The following is a 22,779-nucleotide window of genomic DNA, read 5'->3' on the forward strand; positions in this document are numbered from 1 at the left end:
CACTCTCACGGGGACCATATCCCTGTTTGAAGGCCCCATCAAAGCAACTGTTACTAATTATTCTGAAATGAAGGATCCTGCCATTCTCTGGAGGACGTCTTCTCAGCTTCACTCCTGCTATTCATGAAAGAGGCAAATCTAATAATGACTGCAATTGGCCAGTCCCATTTGACTGTTTTTTCATTACTATAACCGATAGGCAAATTGCACAAGTTCTACATAAATAGAAGGCCTAAGGACATGTAAACACTTAAAGGGATACTGTAGGGGTCGGGGGAAAATGAGTTGAACTTACCCGGGGCTTCTAACGGTCCCCCGCAGACATCCTGTGTTGGCGCAGCCACTCACCGATGCTCCGGCCCCGCCTCCAGTTCACTTCTGGAATTTCTGACTTTAAAGTCTGAAAACCACTGCGTCTGCGTTGCCGTGTCCTCGATCCCACTGATGTCATCAAGAGTGCACAGCGCAGGCCCAGTATGGTCTGTCTCTGCGCAGTACACTCCTGGTGACATCAGCAGGAGCGAGGACACGGCAACGCAGGCGCAGTGGTTTTCAGACTTTAAAGTCAGAAATTCCAGAAGAGAACTGGAGGCGGGGCCGGAGCATCGGTGAGTGGCTGCGCCAACACAGGATGTCTGCGGGGGACCATTAGAAGCCCTGGGTAAGTTCAGCTCATTTTCCCCCGACCCCCTACAATATCCCTTTTAGAGTCTTAAGCCACATACACACGTTCAACAAATGTCTTTTAAATGCACGATTATCAAACAACTTGAAGAAGTTGGACAACTTTTGTCAAGACCACAAGGTGTCATCACCGATAAGAGGCGACCAACGACTGATAAGACGCAGCTCAAGTCAATCCAACAGTGCGTCTTATCAGTCATTGGTCGCCACTTATCAGTGATAACCCCAGGTCGTCTTGACAAAAATTGTCCAACTTTACTTGACAAAAGTTGTCCACTTTCTTCAAGTTGTTGATAATTGTGCATATAAAAAGACTTTTGTTGAGCGTGTGTATGAGCCTTTATACTGAGAACTGTACATTGCCAATCTGATTAGATTATATATTCTCTCTGATAATAACAGGCTCTAAAATTCACATCTGGTATATGTAACTAAAAGAGGCCACACAAGAATGGATACATTCTGTGAACCTTTCTTCTCAATAGCATTCTGCTGCTTACAATCAGTGAAAAGGGGTGCACAAATGCTCTCAGCTGTTTACCCTCTCCTGCATTTGCAGATTAAAGAACCATCTCCAGTCAGAACAAGAGTTGGATGTTAGAAGCCATTAAGGTGTGGCTATCTTGTTGGAGCAGATTGGAAAATGACTTAATTTTAAGGGAGGGACAGATCAAATTATGGGAGAGGTTTATAAACTGTTGCAAAACAAACTGCAAAACATAAGCAGTGTGAGAAGGACTGAGAGCAATTACTCACTGCATGAAGAAGTTCCCTTAACCCGTTCTGAAAAGTGTGTCATTTCCATCACAAATAAGTCCCCAATGTGCATATTTTCATTACTGTGAATGGGAGCGTCAGTCTTGCAGAAAAAAAGCAAAGAAGACTACAGAAGTGTCAGCTATTTGTATTAGAGAAGCTTCTGTTTCTGAAGCACCCTTGTGACACAGAACTCCTGAAAGGCTCTCCAGCCCCTTACACACCCCTAGGACTTCTGATTCACCATGAGCTGGCTGGGCAATCTAACGCTGTGCAGTTATGCAAAACAGAAGTTTGGCTTCTTAAAGGGATACTGTAGGGGGTCGGGTGAAAATGAGTTGAAGTTACCCGGGGCTTCTAATGGTCCCCCGCAGACATCCTGTGCCCGCGCAGCCACTCCCCAATGCTCCGGCCCCGCCTCCAGTTCACTTCTGGAATTTCAGACTTTAAAGTCTGAAAACCACTGTGCCTGCGTTGCCGTGTCCTCGATCCTGCTGATGTCACCAGGAGTGTACTGGGCAGGCACAGACCATACTAGACCTGCACAGTACACTTCTGGTGACATCGGCGGGATCGAGGACACGGCAACACAGGCGCAGTGTTTTTCAGACTTTAAAGTCTGAAATTCCAGAAGTGAACTGGAGGCGGGGCCGGAGCATTGGGGAGTGGCTGCGCCGGCACAGGATGTCTGCGGGGGACCATTAGAAGCCCCGGGTAAGTTCAACTCATTTTCCCCCGACCCTTCTACAATATCCGTTTAAAACTGAAGGCATTGGTTGAAGTGAGCCCTGAGGTGTCCCCACAGTGCATTGCCACCAAATATGCAAATCATCTCTGTTGTCCCTGATAGCTTAAAGAGAACCTGTACTGAGTAAAAATATTTAAAATAAACACATGAGGTAACTTCAAATAAACATTGCATAGTTACCTCGCCATCAGTTCCTCTCAGAAGCTCACCATTTTCTGCGGACAATAATCCCTTCCAGTTCTGACAATATTTTGTCAGATCTGAAATATATCAGTTGCTGTCAGTAAAATATCAGTTGCTGTCAGTTATAGTTGAGAGGAAAACTGATGTACCAGGTAATGTCCATGTTTCCCTATGGCTCAAGTGGGCGATGTTACAGTTTAACTGTGTGCTGACCAGAAAGCTGTTATGGGTAATGGCCATTTTGAAAATGGAGGACGGAGAATTCCATTGATCACAGTGAACAAACAGGATGCGGGACAGGAGAAAGACACTGAGGAGTAGACTACATGGAAGGTAAGTATGACTTGTGTATGCTTATTTTGACTTTTAATTTTCAGTTCATGTTTTCTTTAAAGAACCACTAAAGCCAAAAACAGTAGGCAGTTATAATCTGACAGAACCTACAGGTTTTGGGCCAGACCATCTCCTCATGGGGGATTCTCAGGGTTTTCAGCAGCATTTCCTGAACAGCAGTTCAACTGCCAAAACAGTAATATACCAGCCAGCCTCCCTACTCACTTGCACACTATTTTGTCAGGTAGACTTTGCAAATGCTGTTGAAAAAGAAAACCCAGATAATCTCCATCTACACCGTACAATTTTTCTGTCCGATTTGATTCAATCCGACATGTCCGATCAGGATTCAATTCGATTTGCCATTGCAAAACAATGGCAAAATGAATCCCGCTCGGACATTGAACTGATTGAATCGAATAAATGAATCGGACAAAAAAATTGTATGGTGCAGATGGGGCTTGAGAATCGCCCATTTTTTGCAATAGTGGTCCTTTATCACACATTCTGTTTTAAAGAGAAATTCCAACCAAGAATTGAACTTTATCCCAATCAGTAGCTGATACCCCTTTTACATGAGAAATCTATTCCTTTTCACAAACACACCATCAGGGGGCGCTGTATGGCTGATATTGTGGTGAAACCCCTCCCACAAGAAGCTCTGAGGACCGTGGTACTCTTGGCAGTTTCCTGTCTGTGAACCTTGTTGTATTGTGGGAAATAGCTGTTTACAGCTGTTTCCAACTGCCAAAACAGCAAGCAGCAGCTACATACAGTAAAAATGTCAGAATGTAAATCAGAGAGAGGAAAGATTTTACAATGGGCAAACACTGACTAAATCATTTATACATAATTATTGTAAAAATGAAGCACTTTTTAGATTACATTATTTTCACTGGAGTTCTTCTTTAAGAAGGTAAACTTCTGTTTTGCATAGCATTTTAGTAAGGAGGCTTTTTTTTTCATCTTTCAGCCCCTTACACACTCCTAGGAGTTCACCAGGAGCTTGCTGGGTAATCCGTAACTCTGGGTGTTTCAACTCCTACCCCATAGAGCCATATTAATCCATGCCATGCACTGATGAGGATCAACCAATCCAAAACAGTCTGAATGCATGTGGGATTAATTTGGCTCTGTACAATTAACAAGCTGACACATCATTGCATTCCAGCGGCTCTGGAGGTGTGGCTAGCTATCAGGAGCAACAAAGGGATGATTTGCATATCTAGCAGCTCACTCCAACGTGAATAATCACAAATACCTTCTGTTTTGCATATCATTTTAGTAAGAGGCTTTTTTGATGTCTTTCAGCTCCTTGCACACGCCTGGGAGTTGTGGTTCACCAGGAGCTGGCTGGGCAATCTGTAACTCTGTACAGTTACAGACATGGCGAGTCCACGGACCTCTCACTTGTAGGTTATTCATCAGTCAATACGATTAGTAAAATAAGTACATTCTAGTCTTTGGAGGTAATGAACAATCATGGTGGCTTACTGCTCTAAAAATCTTGTTAAAGTAGTTTACAATTGAATATCGACTGCCAGGCAACTGATATTGCTTAAAAGGAAATAAACATGGCAGCCTCCATATACCTCTCTCTTCAGTCCCAGGACGTGGTTTGTCATATTGGATATACTGGCTGCCTTGTTCCTAGTACTATCTTAGTAGGGGTTGGTCACTACCAGTTATCTAGTGCTACGTGTCCACATCATTAAACACTTGTGTAATCCAACTAAAGATGGCCATACACTGAGAAGATTATCGGCCAATCAATCGAAATCGATCAATTGCAAATCAATTGACCAATCAATCGATTTGCGGCTGATTTAGATCGATTTCAATCGATCTGACATGCTGGAAAATCTAGGAAAATCTGTTAAGATTGCTTATGATTTTGCATTGGACCTCATGGAAATCTGATGGCAAAAAAATGCCATCAGATCGATTTTCAATAGATTTCATACTGAAATCTATTGGAAATCTGTTCCTAGTAAAAAATGTTCCTAAACACATCAGATAGATCAGAGATCTATTGGATGATCTATCTGCTGCTAATCTAACGAGTGTATGGCCTGCTTAAAGTGAACCTTAAGCCAGAAAAAAAAAATGTTTTACTCACCTGGGGCTTCTACCAGCCCCCTGCAGCAGTCCTGTGCCCTCGCAGCCACTCACTAATCCTCTGGTCCCCCACTGCCAGCTAGTTCTGCTTCTACCAGCCCTCTGCAGCCATCCTGTGCCCTCGCAGCCACTCACTAATCCTCTGGTCCCCGCTGCCAGCTAGTTCTGCTCCTACCAGCCCCCTGCAGCAGTCCTGTGCCCTCGCAGCCACTCGCTAATCCTCTAGTCCCCGCTGCCAGCTAGTTTCGTTTTTCGTATTGGCTGACAGGCCCGTCAGGACCAGCCATGCGTAGCTTTTTCCGCATTCCCGACTGTTATTAGCGCTATTGCGGGCCGCATGCGTGCGTAATGCGGCAATGCGTATTTTTGTATGCGTTGTGGCCCGCAATAGCGCTATTTACAGTCGTAAATGCGGAAAAAGCTACGCATGGCCAGTCCTGACGGGCCTGTCGGCAAAAACGAAACTAGCTGGCAGCGGGGGACCAGAGGATTAGTGAGCGGCTGCGAGGGCACAGGACTGCTGCAGGGGGCTGGTAGAAGCAGAACTAGCTGGCAGCGGGGGACCAGAGGATTAGCGAGCGGCTGCGAGGGCACAGGACTGCTGCAGGGGGCTGGTAGAAGCAGAACTAGCTGGCAGCGGGGGACCAGAGGATTAGCGAGCGGCTGCGAGGGCACAGGACTGCTGCAGGGGGCTGGTAGAAGCAGAACTAGCTGGCAGCGGGGGACCAGAGGATTAGTGAGCGGCTGCGAGGGCACAGGACTGCTGCAGGGGGCTGGTAGAAGCAGAACTAGCTGGCAGCGGGGGACCAGAGGATTAGCGAGCGGCTGCGAGGGCACAGGATGGCTGCATGGGGCTGGTAGAAGCAGAACTAGCTGGCGGCGGGGGACTGGAGCAGCAGTGAGTGACTACGAGGGCACAGGATGGCTGCATGGGGCTGGTAGAAGCAGAACTAGCTGGCAGCGGGGGACTGGAGCAGCAGTGAGTGACTGCGAGGGCACAGGATGGCTGCATGGGGCTGGTAGAAGCAGAACTAGCTGGCGGCCGGGGACTGGAGCAGCAGTGAGTGACTACGAGGGCACAGGATGGCTGCAGGGGGCTGGTAGAAGCAGAACTAGCTGGTGGCGGGGGACTGGAGCAGCAGTGAGTGACTGCGAGGGCACAGGATGGCTGCATGGGGCTGGTAGAAGCAGAACTAGCTGGCGGCCGGGGACTGGAGCAGCAGTGAGTGACTACGAGGGCACAGGATGGCTGCAGGGGGCTGGTAGAAGCAGAACTAGCTGGTGGGAGGGACTGGAGCAGCAGTGAGTGACTACGAGGGCACAGGACTGCTGCAGGGGGCTGGTAGAAGCAGAACTAGCTGGCAGCGGGGGACCAGAGGATTAGCGAGCGGCTGCGAGGGCACAGGACTGCTGCAGGGGGCTGGTAGAAGCCCCAGGTGAGTAAAACTTTTTTTTTCCTGGCTTAAGTGTCCCTTTAAGGCAGATCTTACCTACCAAAAAGCCTCTACTTTTCAAGCGAACTGAAGCACTTCCTGGCTCCACAACCACAAGGACCAGCACATTGCAGTACCTGGAGATCAGAAATGGGAATAATAGCTGGCCACCGAATGTTGCTGGTCCTTGTTCTGAGTGCACTGAGTGCAGTGGTGCCCTCCTTTGCAGCATTACCTTGTGCACACTTTAGCTAGCAACATGCCAGCACATAGCAGAAAAAGGGAAGAGAATATATAAATATATACACACAAATAGATAAACGTGGTGTTCACTGAACTAGAACAGAAAGGAGAAGGGCAAGGGGGAGAGAGGAGGAGAGAAGTCCTAGAATATTAACACCTTCACTGCCGGGGAGACCAGCCACACCACACTGAACCCCCCAACAGTGAACGGCTCGAGGAAAAATAAGAAAGGAAAAAAAATGTATATAATAAAAAAGGAAAAATGTAAAAGAAAAAAAAAAAAAGGCAGAGCGTGCAATACAAACCAGGTCATGAGCAGCTTAGCTAATATTGGGATCAACTGCTGTGGAAGAGAAATGCCAGATAGGGCCAAAGTTGTGTAAAGTTCTGTATACCATCTACACAGACACACACACACATACACACACAAACACAACACAGACCTACAGCTCGGCAGAGATGCACATTGCCCCTCAGCTGAGCTTCCTGGTGAGTTTATGAGCTCTCCGCTTATCCTGAGGACACGACTGGACTCTTCTCTCACATTTATTACTCTCATTCCAACCTCTCTGGTGAACTGACCTCAATAGGATAGGGGAGATCTCAATGCAGGTGTAATAATTCACTCTGTATACATCGGTCTGATCGTGATGGCTGCAGCGGCCCCTGGCTGTTATGGAATCACTATAACCCGCGGCAGCCATTATAGCGGATCCGAGAAGAAAAACTATAACAAGTAACTGCTCTACATATCTAATCTAAAATGTAGTTTACACAGCAAATCTAGCTGCAACCAGCTTCAACAGTTTATGTTTATTTCTTCCTGTGATGCAATGAGGGCAGCCATGTTCTGCTTGTCACATTACACACAGACAGGCTGATAGCATCTCCAACCCTCAGCCTGTGAAGCCTGTGAAAAGTCCACTCCCATCTCCTCCTCCCCTCTGCCTCTGAAATCTCTGGCTAGTAACACCTCCTCCTCCACCTCCGCCTCTGTGGCGCTATACGTGCTCCCTGACAGCTACTGTTTTTACCCGTTTTATTGCCTGATGAAGCGGGCTTGGTCCTGTGAAACGCGTTGCATCTATTGGGGTACTAATAAAGTGTTTATTTATGTCAGACAAGTAGTCTAGTCTAGTCTGCTTTCGGAGGCAAGTCCACCACTGCCTCCCCAGCATATTTTAAAACTTTTAATTATTGTTTTTATTCTGCTGGCGCCTCTGTTCATCAAAGTCATCAGGTTAGAATTGGAGTATCTTGCTGACCTTGCGTAGTGGGCAGCTCTGGAGAAAGGGTGGGGGAGCCAGGCTTGTGTACTGCTTGCTCAAACTTCATTTAATGAACCTTTATAACTGGAGATAAAAATGTTTCCCCTACTAGCTCGATATGCATCATCAATCCCATACCAAGCTCACAGGATGAATGTTTTCTAAGTAGGGAATGTGGTTTATAGATGTAATAATGTATATACATGCTATAGGTTACTGATGGGTACACCCCCTCATGAGCAGCTTAGCCAACTTACTTGTATCTTTCAACATATGGAATGTTTACTGTTTAGCTGTATATTACACTATGATTGTCGAGAGAAAAACGTGTAAGAATTTTTTACTGGGAACCTTACTGTTAGGCTAGTGATATGCAGTATATACACATTACCTGTATACTATGGTGAATTTATCTACACTTTTATAGATTGGATATAGTTTTGTCGTATATTATTATAGTCTGGATCTGAGCGCCATTTTTTATTTTGTTTTTAACCCATTTGCGTTCCGTCGTTTTCACTTGAGCAATGTTCACCTCCCATTCATTAGCTTATAACTTTATCACTACTTATCACAATGAACTGATCTATATCTTGTTTTTTCCGCCACCAATTAGGCTTTCTTTGGGGGGTACATTTTGCTAAGAGCCACTTTACTGCAAATGCATTTTAACAGGAAGAATAAAAAAAAGGAAAAAATTCATTATTTCTTAGTTTTCAGCCATTATAGTTTTAAAATAATACATGCCTCCATAATTAAAACTCACGTATTGGATTTGCTTATTTGTCCCGGTTATTACACCGTTAAAATTATGTCCCTATCACAATGTATGGCGACAATATTTTATTTGGAAATAAAGGTACATTTTTTCAGTTTTGCATCTATCACTATTTACAAGTTTAAAATAAAAAAAAAATATAGAAATATTTCATCTTTACATTGATAGTTAAAAAGTTTAGACCATTAGGTAAATATTTACATGTTTTTTTATTGTAATTTTTTTCTTATATATATATATATATATTAAACATTTTATTTGGGTAGTTTTGGGAGGGTGGGATGTAAACAATAGATTTATAAGGTAAATGTGTGTTGAGTTATTTTTTTTACTTTTAGTTGTAGTTTTACTTTTTGGCCACAAGATGGCGGCCATGAGTTTGTTTACATGACGTCACTCTAAGCGTAACATACGCTTAGAGAGACGCATGGGGACGCTACAGCCATAAAAAGCGAAGCTTCCGAGAGAAGCTGTCGCTTTTTCAGCGGGGGAGAGGAATCAGTGATTGGGCACCATAGCCCGATTCACTGATTGCCTGGCTAACAAACCGCGGCCGGGAGCGCGCGATCGGCTGCAGGAGCACACAAGGTTCCTGGACGTAGTTTCTGCGTCCAGGAACTAAAATAGGTTAAAGGCACGTACTTGACCTGAGGAAGCGGCTTATGCCGAGAAACGCGTTGTCGTCGTGCACTGTATGATTTTGTTTTTAAAAAATTGGAAATCGATTTTTTACTAATACTAACTTTTGAACTGTTATTTTATGCAAATTTAACATTCTACCACCAATTTTTGGGCGCCTCCCGTATCAGTCTAGTATAGACTTTCTGTACCGTTCACCGAAGCTGCCATATTGTTCACTGGGAGAACCGTAAGTCACTGTTGCTCTCTGTTACATTTGACAGGCTGCAAAGTTCAGCTGAGGTGCAATGCGCATTTCACTTAAAATGGACCTGACTGCACAGTGAGCAGGTGACCACTTGAGTGAGCGTAACCTTCTGGATCATTACAAACTCTTACTGAGCGTACTATCTAGTTAGGCTCAAGATGGTCACTTCATCACTGTGCTGCTAACATGTCCACTTTAAACAAAACAGGTGGATTTTTTTGCCAAAAATGGCTAAACGAGCCACCTACACTCTAGGCTAGGAATTAAACGTTTGCTTCTAACCTCTCCAACATGAAAAGGGCTGGCCAGACAGGCCCGTAACTTCCAAAAGCCTGCGAAATACCGCAAGGCCCTTTCAACAGGTTATACAGACTACAAAAGTAAAATAAAACTAAAAGAAATGAAAGAAAATACTGGAAAAATAAACACCAATGACTGTTTTTAAGCTGGATTCCTACGTCTAAAAGTCTATCTGTCTCTGTGGGCAAGTAAACGAAAAGAAAGTACAAGGATGAATAAAAACCTGCCCAGAATGCATCGTCTTACCGATTCAATTGGCTTGTCCAGAGAGGCCTGCTCTATCTCCAAGTGTCCATCCTCGTACTGGTCAAAGTGGTTACCCTAAAAAACACAAGACAAAATCAGACGTTACTAAAATAAGTCAACAGCCTAGTGGATAATCAAAGTGAGAATGAACACTCAGTAATTTTTCTTTTTCCGGTAAGGTGGCTGGTCTGGACCGTGCAAGACGTCATGAGCTCCCAGGCTGGTCCCCATCATCTTATATCCTCTTTTGGCTGCTCGACAGCCCTCTCCTAAACACGCAACAGTGCAGTGTACATAATGCACGTTCAATAGCACTTTTAGGATAGTACTTTTCATTTGAATAGACATAGGTTAAAGTTAACAATGGCCGCCGCAGCGGCCATCTTTTGACGACGCAAAGACAAACATTGAACCAGCCCTAAAACACAAAAATGTCTGATATTAGACTTCCCTTAATTTCTAAAAGTCTGTTTAATCTCCATACTCGTTTCATTGCCCTTAATACACATGGCAAAAAGTCTGCCTACACTATGTTTTTGACACGTCAAGGATCTGGATAGGATGGCTATATGGGCGCATAAATGGCAGATGAAATTCAATGTTGACAAATGTAAAGTCATGCATTTTGGTCGTACCAATGGACTAGCACCATACAAAATAAATGGGATACAGTTGGGGACATCAAACTTGGAGGACTTAAGGTGGCCATACACTGGCCCGATTCGCGGCCGTTTCGACAGCAGATTCGATCCTGGGATCGAATCTGCTGCCAATCGGTCGCGCTAAACGCACCCGCCGTCCATCGATCGCGCCGTGCGGGAAATTACCCTCGATCGCCCGCGGGTAGGGAGCGTGTCGCTAGCGGCGGCTGATCCGATCAGGTATACATTACCTGACGCTGGCTCCCGGGCGTCTTCTCCGCATCTTCTCCGCGCTGCACCCGCTCCATCCCGGCGCTTCCTGTCACTGCAGTGACCAGGAAGTTCAAAAAGAGGGCGCTCTATTTGAACTTCCTGGTCACGGAGTGACACAGGAAGCGCCGGGATGGAGCGGGTGCAGCACGGAGAAGATGCCCGGGAGCCAGCGTCAGGTAATGTATGCGCGGGGGGGGGGGGGAGACAGGTGGCAGCGGCGGCTCCACAGATTGTGATCGGTTTCAGGCTGAAATCGATTCACAATCTGTTTGCAGTAAAGGCAGCCATACGATCCCTCTCTGATCAGATTCATTTAGATAGGGATCTGTCAGCTGGTTGATCTAATGGCAAATCGACCAGTGTATGGCTACCTTTAGGAATACTCATCTACAACAAGTTAAATAATCGTACTCAATGCCAAGCCGCTGCAGCTAAAGCTAACATAATTTTGGGATGCATTAAAAAGGGAAATAAAAACTCGAGATGCTAGCATAATATTGCCCCTGTTTAACTCTCTAGTAAGGCCACATCTGGAATATGGAATTCAGTTCTGGGCACCACATTACAGGAACGATATTGCAGTTTTAGAGCAGGTGCAGAGACGAGCAACAAAATTGATACGTGGGATGGAAGGTCTCGCTTACCAAGAAAGGTTAGATAAACTGGGTTTATTTAGTCTGGAGAAAAGACGCCTTGGAGATCTAATTAACATGTATAAATACATCAGAGGGCAATATGATAACTTGGCGGATGAGCTTTTTGTCCCTAGGCCTTCTCAAAGGACTAGAGGACATGATCTGCGCATGGAGGAAAAACGTTTTAGCCATTTATTTAGGAAAGGGTTCTTTACAGTAAGAGTGATTAAGATGTGGCATGCATTGCCACAGGAAGTAGTTATGGTAGTTATTTATTAGATTTATATAGCGCCAACATATTACGCAGCGCTGTAGTTATGGCAAATTCTATACCTGCATTTAAAGGGGGCTTAGATGCTTTCCTTGCGTTGAAAGACATCCATGGCTACAATTACTAGGTAATGCCCAGTGGTGATGATCCAGGGATTTTATCTGATTGCCATCTGGAGTCGGGAAGGATTTTTTCCCTTTTGGGGCTAATTGGACCATGCCTTGTAAAGGTTTTTCGCCTTCCTCTGGATCAGCAGGGATATGTGAGGGAGTAGGCTGGTGTTGTGCCTTCCTCTGGATCAGCAGGGAAATGTGAGGGAGCAGGCTGGTGTTGTGCCTTCCTCTGGATCAGCAGAGATATGTGAGGGAGCAGACTGGTGTTGTGCCTTCCTCTGAATCAGCAGGGATATGTGAGGGAGCAGGCTGGTGATGTGCCTTCCTCTGGATCAGCAGGGATATGTGGGGGAGCAGGCTGGTGTTGTGCCTTCCTCTGGATCAGCAGGGATATGTGAGGAACAGGCTGGTGTTGTGCCTTCCTCTGGATCAGCAGGGATATGTGAGGGTGCAGGCTGGTGTTGTACCTTCCTCTGGATCAGCAGGGATATGTGAGGGTGCAGGCTGGTGTTGTGCCTTCCTCTGGATCAGCAGGGATATGTGAGGGTGCAGGCTGGTGTTGTACCTTCCTGTGGATCAGCAGGGATATGTGAGGGAGCAGGCTGGTGTTGTGCCTTCCTCTGGATCAGCAGGGATATGTGAGGGAGCAGGCTGGTGTTGTGCCTTCCTCTGGATCAGTAGGGATATGTGAGGGTGCAGGCTGGTGTTGTGCCTTCCTCTGGATCAGCAGAGATATGTGAGGGTGCAGGCTGGTGTTGTGCCTTCCTCTGGATCAGCAGGGATATGTGAGGGTGCAGGCTGGTGTTGTGCCTTCCTCTGGATCAGCAGAGATATGTGAGGGTGCAGGCTGGTGTTGTGCCTTCCTCTGGATCAGCAGAGATATGTGAGGGTGCAGGCTGGTGTTGTGCCTTCCTGTGGATCAGCAGGGATATGTGAGGGTGCAGGCTGGTGTTGTGCCTTCCTCTGGATCAGCAGGGATATGTGAGGGTGCAGGCTGGTGTTGTGCCTTCCTCTGGATCAGCAGGGATATGTGAGGGTGCAGGCTGGTGTTGTGCCTTCCTCTGGATCAGCAGGGATATGTGAGGGTGCAGGCTGGTGTTGTGCCTTCCTCTGGATCAGCAGGGATATGTGAAGGAACAGGCTGGTGTTGTGCCTTCCTCTGGATCAGCAGGGATATGTGAGGGTGCAGGCTGGTGTTGTGCCTTCCTCTGAATCAGCAGGGATATGTGAGGGAGCAGGCTGGTGGTGTGCCTTCATCTGGATCAGCAGGGATATGTGGGGGAGCAGGCTGGTGTTGTGCCTTCCTCTGGATCAGCAGGGATATGTGAGGGTGCAGGCTGGTGTTGTGCCTTCCTCTGGATCAACAGGGATATGTGAGGGAGCAGGCTGGTGTTGTGCCTTCCTCTGGATCAGCAGGGATATGTGAGGGAGCAGGCTGGTGCTGTACCTTCCTCTGGATCAGCAGGGATATGTGAGGGAGCAGGCTGGTGTTGTGCCTTCCTCTGGATCAGCAGGGATATGTGAGGGAGCAGGCTGGTGTTGTGCCTTCCTCTGGATCAGCAGGGATATGTGAGGGAGCAGGCTGGTGCTGTACCTTCCTCTGGATCAGCAGGGATATGTGAGGGAGCAGGCTGGTGTTGTACTTTGTTCTTTGGTTGAATTCTATGGACGTATTTTTTCCACCCTAATAACTATGTAACTATGGTGCATATAAAATGCCATTTACCCACATCAACCACTCTCCATCAGACTAGGTTAATGACCTAATGTCTCTACCCTCTTCTCCAGACACACCCAGGCATTGCTTTTAAAGCAAGGGGTATATGGAGGCTGACTTACTTTCTTTTTACGCATTACCAGTTCCCTGCAGTACTGCTGATCATTCTGACATCAGTAGTGTCTGAAACACACCTGAAAGAAACACACAGCTAATGTTGCTAGATCTTTGTCAGAAGCATCTGATCTGCATGCTCGGTCAGGGTCTATAGCTACATGTATTATAGGCAGAGGATCAGCAGGACAGCCAGGCAATGAGCATTGTTTAAAATGAAATGTCAGCATTTCCTTCTCGCTTCAGGTTCCCTTTAAATAACATTGCTTTACTAACCGGGTGTCGTGCTACTTTGATGACTAGAGCTGCAGAATAAGGTGCGAAGAATATGGAGGCTGCCATCTTCATTCTCTAACAAACAATGGCAAGTGCCTGACTTCTGTGCTAATCAGAGCTGTGGAGTCGGTACAAAAATCTTCTGATTCCTCAGTTTATGAAACCACTGAGTCCAACTCCGGGTACCCAAAATGGCTCAGACTTCAACTCCACAGCCCTGGTGCTAATACTGTAAGTCACTGGCCCAGAATGACCATGCAAATCTGATGCTTTGACTCTGACTCCACTGGCTGCAGGAGCTCAAACAACTATAGCCGAATTCCCAGCATGGAAGCCTTGCAAACTAGCATTGTTTAAAAGGGAATCTGAATTCCTCACACTTAAAATTCCCTTTTACCACTGGTAGTTCAGGGAAGTACCACATCTGCAGAGCTGATCTCCCTGAGGGCCTGTTTCCACTACACGCAGATTCTGCATGCAGAAAACTGACTCCAATGAATGCCTATGGGGAATCTGCATCAGAAAAATCGCGTTCAGTGGAAACAGGCTCATAGGCATTCATTGGAGTCAGTTTTCTGCATGCAGATTCTGCGTGTAGTGGGGTGAGGTGCGTCAGCCACTGTAGAAGCTAATAGGTTTACATCTACTGTTCTCCTGAACAGTTTATATATTCTGTATTAGGCCCCGTTCACACTGCACGCGTTTCCAGCCGCGTTTTGGAAACGCGTGCAGGTGGCCGACACGCACGACATCAGACATTGCATAGAGTGCAATGTCTGATGTTCACACTGCATGCGTTCCGGACCTGTGCGGTCCGGAAACGCATGCTGCAAGCATTTTTTGTAAAAACGCGCGGCTGTCCCATTCACTTTTCAGTGATGGGATCAGCCACGCAACGCATACGAACGCGGATGGCGTGTGTTCGTACGCGTTGCGGTCCGCACGCATGGCCATCCGCGTTTGTAATGTGAACGGGGCCTAAGTGTTGACTATGGATGAGAGAAGTTTTACGAGAAGCGAAACTACCGGCTCGGGTTCAAGAAGGAGCTGGGGCAGAGCGGGTTAATATACCTGTATGACTGCCTCTTTCCACGGTACTCCAGGCTGCACTCCATCCTCCCAGCACACCCTGCTTCAGTCAGAACTTCCTCTGTGCAGCAGGAAGTATCAGGAGAATGGAGCACGTCAACAAGAGGCAGTCATACAGGTACATTAACCCCTATGCCTCGGCCCCCTCCTCAAACACGAGTGGGTACATTTAGGCTCTCACTAAACTGTGCATGCTCGCCCCTTTTGTTGACTTTACATAGCAAAGGACAGGAGATTCTCCAGCTAGGGGCTTCAACTGTGTTAAAAAAACAACTCTAGAACAAGTTTGTTAGGATATTTTAAGCCTCGTAGACACTATAGACTGAACGCGGTGGCTGGTCAGGGCCATCTTGGCCGTGAATTCAGTGTGTGTACAGGGGTCCACATGGCATACCGGATCTTTAAAGTGAACCTTCAGACTAAAAATCTACTCAGCAGCACTGAAAAGGCTTGGTGTTTCTTTAAGGGCCTGTTTCCACTACACACAGAATGGATGCAGAAAGGATGCAGAAAACCTGACTCCAATAAATGCCTATGGGACTGTTTCCACTAAACGCAATTTTTCTGATGCAAATTTTCCCATAGGCATTCATTGGAGTCAGTTTGTCTGCATCCATTCTGCATCCAATCTGCGTGTAGTGGAAACAGGCCCTAACAGTTTCACAGCATCAGAACTTTGTTTTTCCAACCAAAGCTTCATTTTTAACTGCACAGAAGCTAAGCTCCACCCCATCAAAGAAAACTGCAATGGGCATTTTCCCCCTGATGCTGTGCAAAGCATGATGGGATTTATGATGATGTTCTCATTGCCTAGCAGCTGGGAGGGGTGATCAGGACACAGGACAGTTGGAACTGTGTCTCATGCTTACGGTCACCTCCTTTCAACCAAAAAGATGGCTGCCCTCATGAAATCACAAACATTTGCCTGTTCTTTTAAAACCGGGTGGGTAAGAAATTATATTACCCATCTATTTTAATTAACTTAACTAATGTAACTTAACGACAGTATGTTTGTTTAGGCTGAAGTTCCTCTTTTAGTGACAACTGGCTCCCCTCCTGTCCAGAAGCTGCTCTGTCAAGCGCCATCTCTCAACCTCTCCCATTAGCAACAGATGTGCTGTTCCAAGTACCCACAGACAAATCAATACAGTCTATGTAGGAGAACTCTTAAAATAAATATTGAGGGTTGAGCTGCTACTAAATAAATCACTAGTTTGCACCCTCATGAAGGCTGGACTTGGATAAGTGCTTCTATCCCTATCATTACATTAAGATCCCCTAAAGCTGGCCATACAAGCATCAATTTTTACTGGCAGATGTGATCATGTTGATCCAATCTGCCTGTCATCTGTGATGCAACAAGCTGCATAGATCATAATTTTAATAGATTTACTGTAATAATAATCGCAATTGTGATATGACCGGAAGGTAAATATTTTACGCAGCTGTAAATCAACAGCAAATAGCGATGCACTGTATTGAACAGCGCAACGCTGCAGTTCGATAGAGGTTTAATAGCTTTCATAGTGAAATCTGTTGAAAACCTGTGTGTGCAGTGTATGTGGTGAATCGATCCCCGTCTGATCAGTTTCAGATCAGAGAGGAATTGATCGGTTTGCCAATCTAAGCGTGTATGGCGATTTTTAGGAAGAAGGGTTTCAGGGACAAGACAGCTGGGATGATTTCCTGATAAAAAGCACATTTTGCTAGCACACGAAGTGTGAACTCAGCCACCCACTCCACAATTAAACCGTTTATTTTCCTCAATGCATTCAAGACCGGCCTCTGCAGATGGCTTCAATGTTCTCACAATCTGGATCTCGTTTTGGAACCAGAAATTACGTAAGTGATAAGAGTCAAATATTAGATCATCTCACAGGAAATTCCCTGATATTAGAGCAACATAATTTAAAGGCTGTCTCCACCCAAATCTGGCCCAATATCCACAGTGTCTGCTGTCACGCTGTATTTATAAGTCGTATTCTTAATGGTCTTTGATATTCTTCTAGCCTCCAGATACTTCCACCTTGGCTAAAACCACGGCAATCATTCAAGCGTTCTCCTCCAAAATAGATCCTCCACGACACAAATCAAATCGGCCACGAGAGAGGCTCCATTCAAGTTATGTACTAGATTGCTGATAAGCAACAGGACAAGTATCCGCTTTTAATAGAAATTCATTTTTTTATTTTTTTTTATTTTTTTTTACACACACAGAATGCCTTAATGTCCTCAGCAACACATCCTATACCAGGGGTCAGGAACCTTTTTGACAAGCGAGACATAAACATCACATATTTTAAAATGTATTTTCTTAAGAGCCATACAATAGGTTTCAAACTGGGACAGTGCGCATGCGCAGAAGAGGGCTGTCCCTGTTGCCATGGTGATGTGTATACAGTTCATCCGCCGGGCAGCAACAGTGTCAGACACGTCTTCAGCTTCTCTTGGGTTTCAGCAACATCAGCAATTTCCCTGAGAGCCAGACAGGAGAAATACCGACTAACAGTTTGTACAATTAGCTAGCTGACTTGGGGGTTGGTTCACTTTGTAGGACGAGACCCCGCACTTTGGTTCAATAGGCGGCGTCAAGTGACAGACAAGCTATAGGGCCAATCAAAGTGCAGGGATCGTGTCCTACAAAGTCACTGGACCTGACAGGGCCCAGAGTGGGACAATTGGAGCAGCCGTTAGTTTTGGGGTAGTGCGAGTAAGTTAGTGGTGCATGCTACAGCAGTAGCGTGCTTACTTTGAAAATGTTACTTGCGCTGCCACACTAACCTGTGCTGCTTGAGCAGTGTAGCTTAGTGAACCAACCCCTACTGATTTGTCTGTGAGCCAGATGTAGCCATCAAAGGAGCTACATCTGGCTCCTGAGGCATAGCTTCCCTGTCCTATAGCAATCCAAATCAACCAAACCATTACCTGCTCTGCCCCACAGATGTCAGTCAGGCATGAGGTTGTGAACAGCTACAGCATAACAGATTTAATTACATTTGCTTTTTTGACAAAGTACAGTTTTTACTGGGGCTTAAGAAAATGAGTGACTTAGCTGCACAGAACCCAAACATTACCAAAACGCGCGGGGAAACTACGTGGGAAACCGCTAGCCGCCCGCGCCCCCCAATACAAATCGCCCACCCAAACGCCGGGAATCAGAAAGAAAACACGCCTCAAAATAAGGCCACCGCGGATGGACACGTGAGCCGAACGCAATGTGAACGAGGCCTTACAGTCTTATTTCTGTGACTGAAAAAAACAACTCTTAATAATCACTACTAAACAGATTACCAACAAAAAGAACCATTACGTTACTCTCGCAATGCTGAAACACGAACTCCTGTCATTTTATTCAGCCCATTTAAAACCTCCATACGTCTCCAGAAAATATAGGGAAGCATGTCAGTAAACTGAAAGCAGCAATAAAGGGTGGCGCCTAAGACCTGATGCAGCAATAAAGGGTGGAGCCTAAGACCTGATGCAGCAATAAAGGGTGGAGCCTAAGACCTGATGCAGCAATAAAGGTTGGAGCCTAAGACCTGATGCAGCAATAAAAGGTGGAGCCTAAGACCTGATGCAGTTCTGTGAAGAATACAAACGGCTGTCTGCAGCTCCTGCACCTCAATGCTTCTTTCAAGTGATTTTCATGCGTATCCAACGTGCAAGATATTGTAATACAACTATGTAAGCGTTATATTTTATGGGTGTGCCTCAGCCTGTTCCTCCTCATACACAAAGTTTGGATATGCTTTAGGACGTTGCATTTTAGGGGGCGTTATAAGTCGCATAACGTGCCCCTAACGCAACGCCCGGTGGTGGTGGACGTGGACGCTCCCTAGAGCCGCGTTATGCAGCTCTTGGTGCGCCTTTTTTGTGCTATGCGATGTGGAGACCACGTGATCCGCATCACGTGGTCCCGCCAGCCAATCGCCGCACAGAGCGGCCGCTCCAGGAAGTAAACACTGCACATCACACCAGGCAGTGAATATTAATTAGCCATGTGGCTGGCCGCGGAGGAGGAGGGGAGACCTCCTCCTCCAACATTACTGAGCATGTGCAAACAGCCTAACGTGGCTTAGCCGAGTATAACGTACAGCATGCAGCACTTTGTTAAAACGTGCTGCGTTACTATGTAAAGCAACGTGGGCCCATTGATTTTTCCTTGCTGTGCGGTGGGTTGCACTAACGTGCGCCTGTAACGTCTTACTGTAAAAGCAGCCTTAAAGTGGACCTGAACTAAGAACTCCTCTCTGCTCTAAAAGATACACAACAAAATAACCTTTAACTACTTTACGACGGCTCCACGACAATTGGCGTGGACATGGCGGCAGCCCCAGGACCGCTAAACGCCAATTGGCGTGAAGTCCTGGGGCGGGGTTTTGCAGGAGATTGCGCGCGCATCTCCGCTTGCATGACAAAGCTCCGCTCCATCGCCAGTCTCCCAGCAGCGATCGCCGTCTATTTACAATGTACTGCTCTGCGATCTAAGGCAGTGCTGTACTGGGGACAGCCGTGTGACACCCTGGGAGGTTCAGGAGTGATCGGTTGTCATAGGCTGATGTCTATGAGAGCCAACCGATTGGGTTTGGCTGCCAGGCGGGGAATAAAAATAATTTTAAAAAAGCACATTTATTTAAAAATACAAATATAAAAAAATATATATATATAATAAACAAACACCACAGCAGCGATCAGAGCCCACCAACAGAAAACTCTGTTGGTGGGCAGAAAAGGGGCGGGGGGGGGGAATCAGTTGTACAGCCCTGCAGCAAGGCCTTAAAGCTGCAGTGGCCTAATCAGTAAAAGAAATAGCCCGGTCACTGGGGGTGGGGGGGGGGGGGGGAGAAGCCTGTGGTCCTTAAATGGTTAATGAAAACACATGTATATTTATTACAGCTGATACAAATCCTACAATAACTCTACATGGTTTCTACATCCTGATTCATGGAAGCAGACATATTGTTTACAGCCTGTGCTTTCAAATGAGCTTATCTGCCATAGGCAGTCATGTGACACAGGGGAGGGCATACATATGAAATCCCCGCGGGAGACTTGGGCCCAGGATACAGCCGGTATGGCTGATCCTGCTGCTGCACAAGTTCCCGGCAGCGCTAAATACTATTCCCCCTCCAGGTCCACGTGGATAATAGGGAATGACGTAATTCATCTTCCAGCTATTGCTGGCAGCCAAATTACAGTGTTTTAAAAGCAACTTCAGCTCCGCCTTCTGACGGCACCAAAGTTACTCACTGTGCACTGCTATAGCTGTAATTCCTATTATGGTCGCCGGCTGCACTCAAATCTCCTGCGCTGTTATTACAATGCTCGAGGGGAGAGATCAATTTACAACTTGTGATTAGACACAGATGGGGGATTAGACAGGCTAAACTCTCTAAATAAATACAGGGTGCATTTCTCGGCTTTCCTTCTGTCCTGTGCGAGAGTTCAGCTCCACTTTAATCACATTCCTGTCTAAATGAGGCCCAAATCCCGTATTCACACGCCAACCTCGATAACTCCCAGCTTCCTCCGCAGCATTCTATTAATATAGCGGACTCCTATAAATAATATCTGCATAGCCTGGGAGTCTGCACTGTGCTATGCTATGTCCAGTACAGCTTACCTTAGCCTTCATATAGAGAAATCGTCACGGAGTGTAACTGAATGGAAACGTAATGAGGTTACAACAGCATAAACGGAAAGCAACATTGTGAAAAGAAAATACATTTTACAAGAGAATGGCTGCTAAATCTAGCGAGTCCCATGACTGCATTCTCACCAATCACAGTTAATTTTTAGCCAAAGGATGGTCCTTGTAAAAATGTCCTAAATTTACTAGACTTGGCTCTGGGCCATTCTGGCTTATAAAACAGAGTCTAGAGAGTTTGAAGCCACTGCTTACAATATGAACATATTCTTCCATTGTGGACATTTCTTATAGGATTAGGGCTTATTTCTACTGGGAGCCGCGGTTCCCGTTCTGCTGCACAGTCGCAGCAGCCCTACTCGCTAAGCTGTGCCATGCATAGCTATAGTGCAGAGATTTGCAGCATGCTGTCCACATTCGCCTCAAAGTGCGATCTGGACGTTTAGGCAGCTGAAAGGTAAGCAGCGTTTCCTCTCCGACTCGCAAACGGGTAAACGCTGCAGATTTGTCTTTCTTAAAAACAGGTCCTAAATTATAACAGCTTGTTGTCCTCAAGGCCTGACTGTGCACAACGCTCTTCCAGTGATCTACAGTCAGGACAGTACCTTAAAGGAAATATAAAGTCAAAATAAAAAAAATCAGTTGAACTTACCTGAGGTTTCTTGCAGCCCCTTGGAGTTATACTGTGCCCACACCATCCATCTGTGGCCCTCAGGCAAGCAGCGGTGACCTCCGCATAGCTGGCCAGCCATGCGCCTCCTAACCACGGCTGAAAGCGTTCTGCACATGCGCAGTATGCAAATATTGCTGCTGAACATGCGCAGAGTGCTCCCAGCAGTTGAGTGCGTGCGGCTCAGGGCTGCTCATGTGCAGTAGCCTTAGAGACTGGCCAGCTTTGAGGGGGTCGCCGCTGCTCGATGGAGGGTCTTGGAAGGATAGCGTGAACATAGGATGACCCAAGGGGAAGCAAGAAGCCCCAGGTAAACTAAACTGAATATTTATTTTGACTTAAAGTGAACCAGAGACGAAGCACCCTCATGTATTTTACCATATATATCAGTGGGAACATTAGAGAAAACACCTACCCTGTTCTCTGCTTCATCCTTCACTGCTTAGCCTTCTTCTTATCAGCCCTGATAAAATCCCCGACTGAGCATTCAGTCTGGCTTTGCTCAGGAATCATAACGGAGTCTGTCTTCTCTGATGTCTTCAAGCCCGAGCCTGCCCCCTTCTGGCTCTGCTATAATGACTCAGCTATAATGATTCCTGAGCAAAGCCAGACTGAATGCTCAGTCGGGGATTTTATCAGGGCTGCTAACAAGCAGGCTGAGCAGTGAAGGATGAAACAGAGAGCAGAGTAGGTGTTTTCTCTAATGTTCCCACTGATATATATGGTAAAATACATGAGGGTGCTTCGTCTCTGGTTAACTTTAAGTAGCCCTATAAAGCTTATATTCATGGAACAGCGACATCTCGGGAAATGAATGAGAAATGGTGGATCCTTTTTATTTCCGTGGGCGAGTACAATCGCGGTCATGTTGGATCTTTAGCCAGGCCCAACATCCCAGCACCGCACACCATTGTTCTCCCCTTTTCCGTTGCCAGAAATCGCTCCGTTACACAAACTCGTCCCTCTGTCCCCCATTATAGAGGCTGATGACGGGTATGTTGCTATAAAGGGGGGGGGGGGGGGGAATGGAGGGAAACCGCGTACAATGGAGCAAATTCCGCCAGGCAACTGCTGTGCGTCTGACAGGATGAAGGAGTTGCATACAACATCTCACAGCTGTACTACAGAGGCAAGAGTTCAATGTTCAGGCCTTGTTCACATTGCGTTCGGCTCGCGTGTCCGTCCACCGTGTGCTTTTTTTCCCCCCTTTTTTTTAAGCGTTTTCAGGCGATTTTTGCGGTTGATTTTGTAAGCACTTTTGCAGAGCGCTTACATCTTTTGATCCGGAATTTTTTTTTTGAAGCAAATACAATGCATTTTTTTTTAAAAAAAAACACACGCAATTGCTTGCCAAAGC

General features: G+C 46.2%; 1 protein-coding gene across 1 annotated transcript in view; it reads right to left on the bottom strand.

Annotated features, from left to right (window-relative positions):
- GPATCH8 (G-patch domain containing 8) overlaps positions 1 to 22,779 on the bottom strand; it is a 128,375-nt gene that overhangs the window by 52,473 nt on the left and 53,123 nt on the right. The window contains exon 2 of the mRNA XM_068261842.1: positions 9,977 to 10,051. Coding sequence (XP_068117943.1) covers positions 9,977 to 10,051 — 75 coding nt within the window. The remainder of the gene's footprint in view (positions 1 to 9,976; positions 10,052 to 22,779) is intronic.

Source organism: Hyperolius riggenbachi, chromosome 12 (genome assembly GCF_040937935.1).
Source record: "Hyperolius riggenbachi isolate aHypRig1 chromosome 12, aHypRig1.pri, whole genome shotgun sequence".
NCBI lineage: Eukaryota > Metazoa > Chordata > Amphibia > Anura > Hyperoliidae > Hyperolius > Hyperolius riggenbachi.